Source organism: Phyllopteryx taeniolatus, chromosome 3 (assembly GCF_024500385.1).
Source record: "Phyllopteryx taeniolatus isolate TA_2022b chromosome 3, UOR_Ptae_1.2, whole genome shotgun sequence".
NCBI classification, from domain to species: Eukaryota; Metazoa; Chordata; class Actinopteri; order Syngnathiformes; family Syngnathidae; genus Phyllopteryx; species Phyllopteryx taeniolatus.
The window spans coordinates 10543458-10556859 of record NC_084504.1 but is presented as its reverse complement, the minus strand read 5'-3'; the positions used below and the strand labels follow the sequence as shown (position 1 = coordinate 10556859).

Sequence of the window (13402 nt, the reverse complement as noted above, 5' to 3'; positions counted from 1 at the left end):
AGTGAATTTTTATAGGTTGGCCGCTCTATTGTTTCAGTGATTTATTTTTATTTACAATAAATCAATTAGTATTTAGTGTATGTAAAACAGTTTATTTTCATAATGAAATTATTATCACTCTCATTCAATTTTGTCTAAAATGTATTTAAATAGGTGACATGGTGGACGACTGGTTAGCACATCTGCCTCACATTTCTGAGGACCGGGGTTCAAATCCCGGCCTCGCCTGTGTGAGGTTTGCATGTTCTCCCCGTGCCTGCGTGGGTTTTCTCCGGGCACGCCGGTTTACTTTCCTCATCTTTATTACAGCTAATGTCCTGTCTTTTGTTCTCTTCCTATATTATTTAGTTATCTTTTCATTGTCTCTCCCTTTTGTTTTTTCTGTCACTCCCCTTTAAAACTTTGTTCTGTCCGACTGAATTTTCAATAAAAATCTATCAGAATAAAAATAATCACACTGGCAGCTTAAATGCTCCACTGTGGCACAGTAAAACCATTCCAGCATAAAAGGAATACGGATCCTCCTTTCTGCTTGACCTGACAGCCAAAAAGGACAAAATCTTTTTTTTTTAATCCATTAACCAATTCAAGGATTTAAGGAGAACTTAATTTTAAAATACATTTTAATGAAACAATTTAAGGTGAAAAAGAAACGGCTGAATTAATGCAACAAATCTCACGCAAATTCACAGAAGTGACTTCATTTTTGTGTTTAAATGATGAGAGAGAAGTCTTTTTTGTTTTTATTTTGTAACTTTTCCCTTTTTCTGTGATTATTGTTATTATTGCACAACTCTAAAGTCGTACTTCGCTCTGCACTGTAAAAATAAATAAAAAACAAAAACAATTGCAAAAAAATTCTCGATGTAAAGCTGAGATACAAATGATATAGCGTGGTTTTTGCTTTTTTTTTGGGTGACTGCTTCTTTGGTGTGTTTTTCCAGTTCGGCATACGACCGCGACAACAAGCTTCGCGTGGCCATCAAGAAGATCAGTCCCTTCGAGCACCAGACGTACTGCCAGCGCACACTGCGTGAAATCAAGATCCTGCTGCGCTTCAAGCACGAAAACATCATCGGAATCAATGACATCATACGCACGCCCACCATCGACCAGATGAAGGATGTGTATCCTTTAGCCTCTATGCTTTTGCTTGTTTTCTACGCATGTTTTTACCTTCCACTAGCATGCTTCTTCTTGTGTTCCAGCTTATTAATTACGCCACTTTGTACAATAGAAATGAACAGAACTAGAAATAATCCATGCACGAGCAATGTACTGTAATTTCTCATGTATAATGCACATTCCCCCCCAAAAATGTCAAAAGTCAATGGTGCGCGTTATACATGGGTATAGGGGAAAATGAAGAAAACTTTATAAACTTATGCCGCCATCTAGAGGTTATGAGAAAGGTGTACACTTTCATTCTAATATGCCACCGCCATCTAGAGGTTATGAAAAAGGTGTAGCCTACACTTTCATTCCAATATGACAGGGGTACGTATGACTGCATATACCGCATGGTATACAGGTCATACGTAGGGGGCCACTGCAGCCCTCCACCAGTCGGGGCTTTATGGCAGAGTGGCCTGACGGAAGCCTCTCCTCAGTACAAGACACATGAAAGCCTGCATGGAGTTTGCTAAAAAACACCTGAAGGACTCCAAGACGGTGAGAAATAAGATTCTCTGATCTGATGAGACCAAGATAGAAATTGTTGGCCTTAATTCTAAGTGGCATGTGTGGAAAAAAATAGGCACTGCTTATCACCTGTCCAATACAGTCCCAACATAGGTTGAACATTTTTTGCAAATCATTGTATTCTGTTTTTATTTGTTTAACACAACGTCCCAACTTCATTGAAATTGGGGTTGTACATGGGTGCGCATTATACACTAAAAAGTACGGTATGTCACGATCACTACCATCACTCGTCTCATCAGATATTAATAATAACTGCCACCTTACAGAGTAGAAATGGACAGAAATAATAAGGGCCCGAGCGATTCATGGGTTGACTAATTTTATCTGCCGATATTAGCCCTTTTCAATCTCATTATAATCGGCCAGAGTTTTGCCAATTAAACTCCAATATACTCATGAAACTATAAATGGTGTTACTGTAACACTTTGAGTCACGCAGAAGGATGGCCTTTTTTGTCCACTATATTAAGCACCATTCAGTCCAAATAAGCATTTTTTCCTGAGACAATGCAGTGGATGTCCCAGTTCTCATGTGGCCATTATTGCTAACAAGAATGGTGGATTATGGTGTCATGTTCGTGTTGCAGAAGCTCCGGAGCATGGTATTGCTCAGAAAGTTTCAGCATTTGCATGGCTGTGGACACACACATTTCTTGATGAGGAAACTTATTTTGCGGGAAACCTTTTAAAAAATGAATAAGAAAAAGATTGGGTCCGGTTTTATCTTAACTCTCTGTACATCATACGTTTTGTCAAAGATGGCATGTTTTGACATCTGAGAAAGGCATTCCTGTTTTTTATTTTGAAGTAAATGGACTTTCACCTGTATAGTGCTTTTCTACCTTCAACGTAGTCAAAGCGCTTTAACACTGTTTCCTCATTCACCTACTGATAATGTAGCATCAGGAGCAACTTGGGGTTCAGTCTCTTGCTTAAGGACACTTCATGATGGTTACAAGGGCTGAGGGTTGAACCCGCAATCTTCTGGTTCGGAGATGAACACTCTACCACCTGAGCCACGCTGAAGTCGTCGCTTCATGGGAAAGAAGATAATTGAGTAAAAATAATGTGATTTAACCTTAAAAGGGCATTATGCATGAATGATGTTTTGCCAGTAACTTCACTCGTTGTTTATGTCATGTATACAGTACATCTATGGCCTAAATCTAAAGATTAATTGATCAGTTAATGCTTTTTTGCATGTTTTTGTAGTTGAAATGTCCTCTGTTGTAAAGTTCAACAAATACGAATGGACACCCATCCATCCATTGTCTGTACCACTTATCCTCACTAGGGTCGCGGGCGTGCTGGAGCCTCTCCCAGCTATCTTCGGGCGAGAGTCTTCAATTAACCTACCGTGCATGTTTTTGGGGTGTCGGAGGAAACCGGAGTACCCGGAGAAAACCCACACAGGCACGGGGAGAACATGCAAACTCCACACAGGCGGGGCCGGGATTTGAACCCCGGGCCTCAGAACTGTGAGGCAGATGTGCTACTAAAGGACAAAGTATTGTAAAACAGTCAAATATTCTGCCTGTAATTCATTTCTTTATTGGCATAAGCGTTAAAGGACAAAAAAAAGTTATTTTATGCGTTTTTTTTCTAAGATGAATTGGTTATCTTAACCACCACCTTGCACGATCAAAATAAAACATTGACCAGAAATAATCCATAGTAAAAAAAGAAAAAAAAAGAAAAAGGTAAACACCCACACATGGGGACATGCACACTAAGAACATAGAGGTGCCATTCAACGACTGTAATGTTATTGTTTCTTGTTGGTTATCAATGAAACTGCCACCTTGAACAATGGAAATAGAATGACTAGAAATAAAAACGTCTATCTGAGCGCAATATGTCATAATGACAAATGGGATTGATCCTCGAGAGAGAGTCATGATAACAGCCACCTTGCACAATAGAAATTAACACAACTAGAAATAATCCACCGTACATTGAACTGAAGTTCTCAGCTGTGTGTTGTGCAATAACTGAAGCTCACAGGTCTTGACAGATAACACAAAACATGAACTACTTTCCCAGACGAAACTCCATTTGACTTAAGCGCACAGGTCTTTGCAGACACACACAGACCGACCTACCACGAAACTCTCATTGACGACTCAGCATTTTTTTTTAAGTGTCCTTCCGCAAACGTTCCAAAGTGTGTGACTTTTCCTTAACTATGACATTGCTTAGTTACATCGTGCAGGACCTGATGGAGACAGACCTGTACAAGCTGCTGAAGACCCAGCACTTGAGCAACGACCACATCTGCTACTTCTTGTACCAGATCCTGCGAGGCCTCAAGTATATCCACTCTGCCAACGTTCTGCACCGTGACCTCAAGCCCTCCAACCTCCTGCTCAACACAACTTGCGATCTCAAGGTACGACCCAGCGTCCAGTCTCTTGTCTATTTTTATGTGTTTTTGTGTCTTCAACGCCGTCGTCTCCTTGTCCTCAGATTTGTGACTTCGGTCTGGCTCGCGTGGCCGACCCAGACCACGACCACACCGGCTTCCTGACGGAGTATGTGGCCACACGCTGGTACCGAGCGCCCGAGATCATGCTCAACTCTAAGGTGTGCTTGTTTCTAATCTAATGAAAAGGAAAACATTATGTAAAAAGTGACTTTTAAAATTTTGAATACGAAATTTTACATAACAGTGCGGCCAACTCGCATAATCCCGCCCACACAATGAGTTTTTATGCCCATGATTTGGCAGCTCGGCTGATCCAAGATCCACCATTTTCAAGTGACTTGACCAAACTATGTCAAAGACAAAAGCTAAGCAGAGCTCCAGTTTTAGCACAAATTACCATTAGCTAACAGCGCTATCAGCTTGAGGTTCTGATAAGTGGTTGACATGGGGGGAAAAGTGTGTTTGATGATTGCTCTGCTGTATCAGCCACATGCATAGATCCGGTATACATTGTATGGACTGAGCCCTTCCATGAATAGTGAAATTCTGCCGGTAATTGATGCCCTAAAATGGTTTCTAATTGCCCATAGATGCCACAAGATGGTGTCAAAGCAATACAATTTTCCTCATTGAATAAGAGTAGAAGTAAAAAAAAAAAAAAAAAAAAAAAAAGTCCACAAATAAGTGAATTTGTGAATAGAGAATCACGAATATGCAGCGAAACACTTGACAAACCCTGGTCGCCAGCCAATCGCAGGGCACATAGAAACAAACAACCATTCACACTCACACCTCCGGGCAATTTAGAGCAATTAACCTACCACGCATGTTTTTGGGATGTGGGAGGAAACCGGGGTGCCCGGAGAAAACCCAGCCAGGCACTGGGACAACACACAGGCGGGGCCGGGATTTGAATGCCAGTCTCCAGAACTGTGAGGCAGATATGCTAACCAGTCGGCCACCCTGCTGCCCCAGAGAACTAAATACAAACAAATTGACAAGACAACGAGGAACACCTGGACAAGACACAAGTGGCTGGAGGTAGCTGATTGGTCGACACAAGGTAGAAGGTTGACGAGAACAGGTAGACACAGTAAAACATGAAACAAAACCAAACACAATCCTTACCAAAACACAGACCATGACAGTTCAACCCTCAGCCGTTGAAGTTCGGGCGCACAGGAAACAACAGGGGCAAAGTGCGCAGGATCTCGGGGAAGGTGAACTAGGAAAAACGGGTGGTACGAGACAAGGTGACGAAAAAGGCACAGAACAAGGTGACTTGGGGACAGGTTTGGATGGACGTGACTTAGTTGGAGGTGTGGAACAAGGTGTGGAAACTGGTGAAAAATTAAGTGGCTTGGAAACGGGCAGAAAAACAGGACGATAAAATTTGACCTTTACTTGGGCGCCTCCGTTGGCCACCACGCGGCGGTCCCAGATAGATGGCCAAATGTGTGCCCAAGTAAAGTTCAGAGGAAAAGGACTTGGGCTTGGACTCGCAGGGGTTGTAAAAGGGAAAACGTGACAGAAACTGACTAGGACGAGAAAAACTAGGGAAAGAACCGGAAATTCAAAATCGGTGTCAGAATCAGAAAGGAAGTTCACTAAATCGGGCCATCTTCACAATCTGAAAAATCAAAATCTAAAAAAACATGGCGGTAATATGGTAGGGTGAATAGCTAGGGCGAGTGGGGGACACTGGTGAAAAGGACAGACAAGAAAGAACGATGGGCTTACTGGAGGAGGGTAGATATGGTCGGCAGGCTGAGGGCGCTGGGAGGCAGACTGGTGGCGTGGAGGGTCACGCCGTGTGTTTCCCCCTGGATCCTTGTTTGTTTGTTTTTTAAGGCAAGGCAGGAGTGCAGGAGCATGAAAAAGTGTTTTAATAAAAAAAAAAAAAAAAACTAAGGAAAACAAGGACCATGGAAAAATCTAAAGCTTGTGTCACTCTTCCTGAAGCGGAGTGATTCGAAACAGAGCTTGTATCAAAACACCAGTGTCACGTGACCGATGACGTTCAAAGCTTCGAACGTCATCCCTGTTTCGGTTCGCACTTCATTCCTTCAAAATGTTTCGAAGCTTTTCATAGGCTCATAGTCTTTCAGTGTGTGTCATTGGCTCATGGCATTTCAACGCATTCTGAGCCAATGACAACCAACCAACATCTAACCCTTAATATAATTTGCATTTATTCTTTGGGTTAATCTGGAATGTGTTTTAGAGTATGGGGGGAGCATCTGCATATTTTATTGTAATGAAGATATAATCATTATTTGGTATGAATGAACAAAACACGAATGACCATACAGACTTTTCTGAACTTTTATTGCTGTCATGGGAAACAGTGCCAGTGCTTCAGTCGTGCTCTTTTGAGTTTGCTATGGCTTCAATTGTCCACCAGATGTCACCGTCACTGAAGTTTTGAAGCTTTTGAGTCTTTTTTTGCACAATTGTTAGGAAAGCCTCAGTGCTTCATGACGCTTCACTTGCCCACCACTACCAAAATCTAACCACAAAGAAACACTTGAATAAATCTAAAACTGGAAACAAGACATGACTAGTGAAATAACTGAGCAACATGACAGACAGTGCCAATGACAATGAACCGACAAGAACTGAAAGAAACCAGGGAACTAAATACAAACTAATTGATAAGACAACGAGGAACACTTGGACAAGAAACGAGTGGCTGGAGGGAGCTGATTGGTCGACACAAGGTAGGTTGACAAAAACAGGTGGACACAATAACTTAAATGTGCACACAAGACATAAAAAACATGGGACACATGAAAACATGAAACCAAACAATCCAATCCAAACCAAAACACAGACCATGACAGTAAGCACGGACTTTTCATTTGAAAATTCCCGTTAGTATAGTGAATTGTGACGCGCGGATACGTCTCCGTTGTTCTGCTTGACCGTTGTGTTTTTTCATTGCTGTCAGGCCAGCCTAAAAGATGAAGTCAAGGCAGCAGATACGATTCTTAAGTGTCTTGCTGGTACTGCTGCAAATGAAGCACTTTTCATATGCAGCATGCCCGCATTTTGAATGTAAAAAAATCGCCGACAATCACGTTGATTTAATCATGGCAGCCAAAATTACGATCACAATTTAAATTTTATTACTTGTGCATTCCAAGAAGAAAGTCTACTCTTCCTTTTGGTATGTTTATACTGTCACAGAACATAATATTGTATTGTCTTGTAAGAGTGATCAAATTGCTCTAAAACAGCTGACAATACGGGGAACTATGCTTTGAAAATGTCTGAATTAGAATAAACTTAAGTTTTAACATTGTCATTTTACCTTTTGTTTTTTCCTGATCTACAAACGATGAGGCCCATCTGTCTGTTTTTACAAATCAAATGTGGCCACCCCTACTTTAGATGTATGTTATGTTTAAAACCACAAATGTGGCCTTCTGCATATGTAATAATCCTCATGTCTCCGGGTTGGCTTTCAGGGCTACACCAAGTCCATAGACATCTGGTCAGTTGGCTGCATCCTGGCTGAGATGTTGTCGAACCGGCCCATCTTTCCTGGGAAGCACTACCTGGATCAGCTCAATCACATTCTGGGTAAAACCATGTTGTTGTTTTAACCTTCAGCTTGATGTGTAATCTCCTATCGTAACACGTGAATCTTGTTATCCTCCTTCAGGTATCTTGGGTTCTCCTTCCCAGGAGGACCTCAACTGCATCATCAACGTCAAAGCGAGGAACTATTTACTGTCTCTGCCGCTGCGCTGCAAAGTGCCCTGGAACCGCCTCTTCCCCAATGCTGATGCCAAAGGTCTGAACCTATAGAAAATAATCCACATAGTAAACAGAGGAAAAAAGTCCATGAAACGCTCGATGCCTGCTCACAATGTACATGTCATATTGTGATGGCTCCTCTCGTCAGTTATTCATAACTGCCACCTTGCACAATAAAAAGAGAAACTGACTAGAAATAGTCCACTAGGTCAAAAAACGCAAAAGCTCACGACGCTCTTGGTCATGCATGGACACATTACATTGTTTACATTCGCTTGCAACCAATAAGAGGACATAGCGGTGTCATGTGGTTGGTTGTGACGATTTTGGAGTGCTTCAATTTTTTTTTTACCACGTGCGAACAATAGCTACAACGAATAATCAAATAACTCGAATAGTTCGATTACAAAAAGGTCAAAGCATTTTTCCGCACGCACCACTCTGTGTAGAAATAAGTTTGCGTGATGGCGGTAAACCAGAAGACGAGAGTCCATAAAAGATAATGTCCAAAGTTTGTTTTACAATTACCAAGGACTATAAAGTGCAACGTGAACCACAACACCATGTCTACGATCGCCAACACAAGGTAACATAGTGATGTTAGCTAATTTAATATAGCCTACCGTCGCTAGTTAGAAAGTATTATAATGCCCCTGCAAGTGGCATTTTCGTACATTTATTCAACAAACAGTAAGAAAACTAAAACGGAATATGCACATTCATACACGAGCTGCCAGAGAGCGCAACGAAAGTAGAGTCACTTAACACACAGAGTTAAACGCTAGCCGGCTCGACACTCTCATTCGCTGACATCCCTGTCACTCACCGGGTCAGGCCCCACCTTTTTAAAGCCATACGCACTCAGTCACAGACACTAAAGTACAACATGAGGATGGCGACCCTAAATGGACAACAACAATACCTGCACCTCACTTGCGCATGTTATTGTGTTTAATAGTGCAAAATCTCTTTATCCAATTAACCAATGGGATAATCGGTAGAATACTCGATTGTAAAAATATTCCATAGCTGTAGCTCGAGTGTGAACACAAACCAGCTCAAGTTTCCAAACCAACCTACCAACCAAGGTTCTAGTGGACAGTTTGCTACATTGCAGATGTTTTCATGTTGTGTTTTGTGTGTGGTCAGCATTGGATCTGCTGGACAAGATGCTCACCTTCAACCCCCACAAAAGAATTGAGGTGGAGGAGGCCCTGGCACACCCCTACTTGGAGCAATACTACGACCCCACCGACGAGGTGAGTGACGCCTCGGCGACCAATCAAAATCGCGTTCTCCTCGGTGTTGACGTTTGCGTTTTTGCCGCAGCCTGTCGCCGAGGCGCCATTCAAGTTCGACATGGAGCTGGACGACCTCCCCAAGGAGACGCTGAAGGAGCTCATCTTTGAGGAGACTGCACGTTTCCAGCCCGGGTTCCGATCCTAACACCTCACACCAGGTCAGTCAAACGGCTTTTAATGCCCTAATCGTCCTTGTACCCTCGAGTAGTTTGGTTCTTTGCTACACCCAAAATGTTCATGGTTAATGACCATATTCTCCAGTTTGTGCTTAAGTCCTTTTTTTACACGCCTGGGCTTGCGTACTTTTCATCTACGGCTATACATATTCCTCTCTGTCTAGACTTCTGATGCACCCACTCCACAAAAAACAAGAACTCCTGGAACGTGTACTTTTCCTGATACTTGTGAATGTCATTTAAATCTGTGAAAAAGATAAAACACATAAAATTTGAAAATACCTTACAGCAGCAGATGTGTATTCGGACAGTTGGGACGTGCGGAGTGCTCTGACTGGTGGCTACACTTAGACTTGGAAGAAGAGCATGTTTTTTGTTGTTTTTTATGTTAAATTCTATATGAGCATTTAAAAAATACTGTGCTGTTGACTCGATGCGTGTTTGGAGGTCCATCAATTAAAACAAAACAAAAAAGGACGAGCAAAAAAGTCAGCTAGTGCCAGTATTCCTCGCCATGAATATCACAACTAAAATCCTGTAATCACCAACTCGCAGCACCTCCTTGTTCAACTCAATATTTTTTTTCGTTCGGTCCCAAGTCAACATTGGCATACTGCTTAAGAATGCAGTAAAAAGAAAAAAACAATCTAAAGAAAAAGATCAAACTTTGTGACAGTGCAAGTTGAAATATTTGGGATAGCTTTCTGAAAGTCTCTTTCACATTATTATTAGTAAATGTGGCTCATATTCATATTGTAACTGCTTCCAAACCTCAGCTGCAATATGTTTAACCTTCCTGGGGTGCTTGAATTACAACAAACAGCCTCTGACGCACATGCTTAAGTTGACGGGAGAATGCACATGAGGTAAAATTTGACAAGAGAATGCCCACATTTTCAGGTTGCTCCAACCAGAGTGCGTATCTGGCATTTAGGTGCATAATTGACAGACTGAAGTTGACTTCACTGACGCTCCGCGCAGTGAAGGCTGAGGCTCGGAGCGGGAGTGAGCACGTCAGACTTCTACACATCATGAAAGCCTCCTTTGCACAATATCATCTTATCCCAAGTGTTGCACTGAGGCGACTAATCATTTATTTTAACAAAGTTTGGCACAAGCACGTCTTCGGAGGTGCGTGTTCTTCTTCGTTGGTTTTCGCCACTTTCTTCTTCGGGGTCAGCGGACTGTAGGCATGGAAACTGGGAACCAGAATTTTTGAATTTGAACGATTCCGGGAGAACCGGAACGTTAGTCCCAGTTTCAATCGATTCGCGATGCCCAACCCTATCTAGGATGTCGGTGTTTTTTATGGCCTTTGTATTTTGATCATCCTTAGGAAGTTCAACAAAATGTTTAGTTCAGAATAAAAAGTGAATATTTGGCAAATTTGTGAATATGAATTTTGCCTAGTAAATAAGTCTTACAGCATTCTCCAATTCTCTATTATAGTTACCCTGCAGGAACAAGACCATTTCTTCTTTAATATCAATTAGTGTACAATGAAGTTGGGATGTTGTGTTAAACATAAATAAAAACAATGCAATGATTTGCAAATCATGTTCGACCTATATTTAATTGAATACACTACAAAGACAAGATATTTCATCTTCAAACTGATAAACTTTGTTTTTAGAAAATAATCATTAACTTAAAATTTTATGTCTGCAACACGTTCCAAAAAAGCTGGGATAGGGTCATGTTTACCACTGTGTTACATCACCTTTTCTTTTAACATTCAATAAACGTTTGGGAACTTTGTAGGTGGAATTCTTTCCCATTCTTGCTTGATGTACAGCTTCAGCTGTTCAACAGTCCGGGGTCTCCGTTATCGTATTCTACGCTTCATAATGCGCCACACATTTTCAATGGGAGAAAGGTCTGGACTGCAGGCAGGCCAGTCTAGTACCCGCACTCTTTTACGACGAAGCCACGCTGTTGTAACACATGCAGAATGTGGTTTGCCATTGTCTTGCTGAAATAAGCAGGGGGCGTCCATGAAAAAGACGTTCCTTGGATGGCAGCATATGTTTCTCCAAAACCTGTATGTACCTTTCAGCATTAATGGTGCCTTCACAGATTTGTAAGTTACCCATGCCATTGGCACTAACACATAGATGAGAACATTGTCCTTAAACTGTTCGACTATTTTCTCACGCACTTGTTCACAAAGAGGTGAACCTCGCCCCATCTTTGCTTGTGAATGACTGAGCAATTCAGGGAAGCTCCTTTTATACCCAATCATGGCACCCACCTGTTCCCAATTAACTTTTTGCCACCTGTCCCAGCTTTTTTGGAACATGTTGCAGCCAGGGGGCACGGTGAACGACTGGTTACAGCATCTGCCTCACAGTTCTGAGGACTAGGGTTCAAATCCCGGCCCAGCCTCTGTGGAGTTTGCATGTTCTCCCCATGCCTGCGTGGGTTTTCTCCGGGCACTCCGGTTTCCTCCCACATCCCAAAAACATGCATGGTAGGTTAATTGAAGACTCTAAATTGCCTGTAGGTGTGAATGTGAGTGCGAACGGTTGTTTGTTTATATGTGCCCTGCAATTGGCTGGTAAACAGTTCAGGGTGTACCCCGCCTCCTGCCCGAGGATAGCTGGGATAGGCTCCAGCGCTCCCGCGACCCTTGTGAGGATAAGCGGCTCAGATAATGGATGGATGGATGTTGCAGCCATAAAATTCTAAGTTAATGATTATTTGCTAAAAACAATAAAGTTTATCAGTTTGAACATTAACTATCTTGTCTTTGTAGTGTATTCAATTAAATATAGGTTGAACATGATTTGCAAATCATTGTATTCTGTTTAACACAACGTCCCAACTTCATTGGGGTTGTATTATAAGTATTAAATAATAAAACCGAAACCTCAGTCCAAAATAATCGAACGATGGGATATTCATAAAATGAGTAATTATTCAGTTGTGATTTTACACAAAGAACATTCTGATGAAACTCCTTTGAATTTGGACAGAAACGAATTGCAGGGTAGAGTCTGTGAGTGGTTTTGATAAGTAATTCTTTAAATTGGTTTGGAACCAGAAATTTGCTGTGCTCAACCCAAAGACTTTCCCCACAACGCAACTGCTTTTGGTGGCTAAATTTAGTGCTTTCTTTATGTTTATTGTCACATTTACGATCCTAAAAGTCTCTTCCACCTATCATTAGTCTTGAACAACCTTCCTCCCTCTGTCCACTCTGGAGAGAGGATTTAAAAAGATGAAGAAGCTGGACTAGGGATTCCATTGATCGCGCTTTCAAAATCAGTAAGATCAATGAAATTTTGTGAACAAATGTATCATAGTCAAATGGTGTACCAAATCCATCAAAGAAATGAGAGGGAAAAAATGATAGTTTTCCACAGATTGTAGAGCATGGTCTTGTTTCTATGTAAGATATATTGATTATTCCAGACAATCCATTTGTGCTGTGAAAAGTTGTTATGCCTAGATCAGACTACAGGATTTTAGTCCTGATATTGGCCCGATTAGCTATCGCAGCCGATTTCGTAGAGCAGGCCCAACATATTTTGTCGGGAACGACAACATTTCTTGTAGTGTGAGATAATCCACGACCTACGATAGCCCTTAGAAAAGTCTAGCGTGTTTGAGTATTTCTTTTTTTTAATTTTGTCTTGTGTGTAGTGTGACGGATCAACGACAACTCTCCGACAGCGCACCTTGACGTCAACCAATAGGATTGCGTATTGTGACTGGCGCATCACCTCCCGTGCTTGCCATTGTCAAGATACTTGCACACCGTTCCTAACATTTATTCACGCGCACAAGCCAATGTTTGCCGAAGCTTTAGAGCATGATTCGACAGAACGCCGGTATGTTTACGTACAGCCGTTAGTGCTAGCACTAGCTTGCTAGACTACTCGTGTAGTGTTGCCACTGTTTGACCCAGATACGGCAAGATTTCATGGCAGTAGTCTGACAGTGCAATCGGGAAAGACCAAATTTGTCTTGTCGCCTGATCCAGGCATTAGTAAGCCAACTTCCATGAATTTAATGACTGTTTATGGAAATGA

The 13402-nt window shown here is 41.8% G+C and overlaps 1 protein-coding gene across 1 annotated transcript in view; it reads left to right on the top strand.

The window, feature by feature from the left end:
- Window positions 1–13402, top strand: part of mapk1 (mitogen-activated protein kinase 1) — a 31363-nt gene that overhangs the window by 13462 nt on the left and 4499 nt on the right. Inside the window, exons 2-8 of the mRNA XM_061766949.1 lie at window positions 945–1127; window positions 3904–4093; window positions 4171–4287; window positions 7600–7714; window positions 7797–7928; window positions 9041–9150; window positions 9221–9350. Of these exons, the coding sequence (XP_061622933.1) occupies window positions 945–1127; window positions 3904–4093; window positions 4171–4287; window positions 7600–7714; window positions 7797–7928; window positions 9041–9150; window positions 9221–9337 (964 nt within the window). The 3' untranslated portion in view covers window positions 9338–9350. The remainder of the gene's footprint in view (window positions 1–944; window positions 1128–3903; window positions 4094–4170; window positions 4288–7599; window positions 7715–7796; window positions 7929–9040; window positions 9151–9220; window positions 9351–13402) is intronic.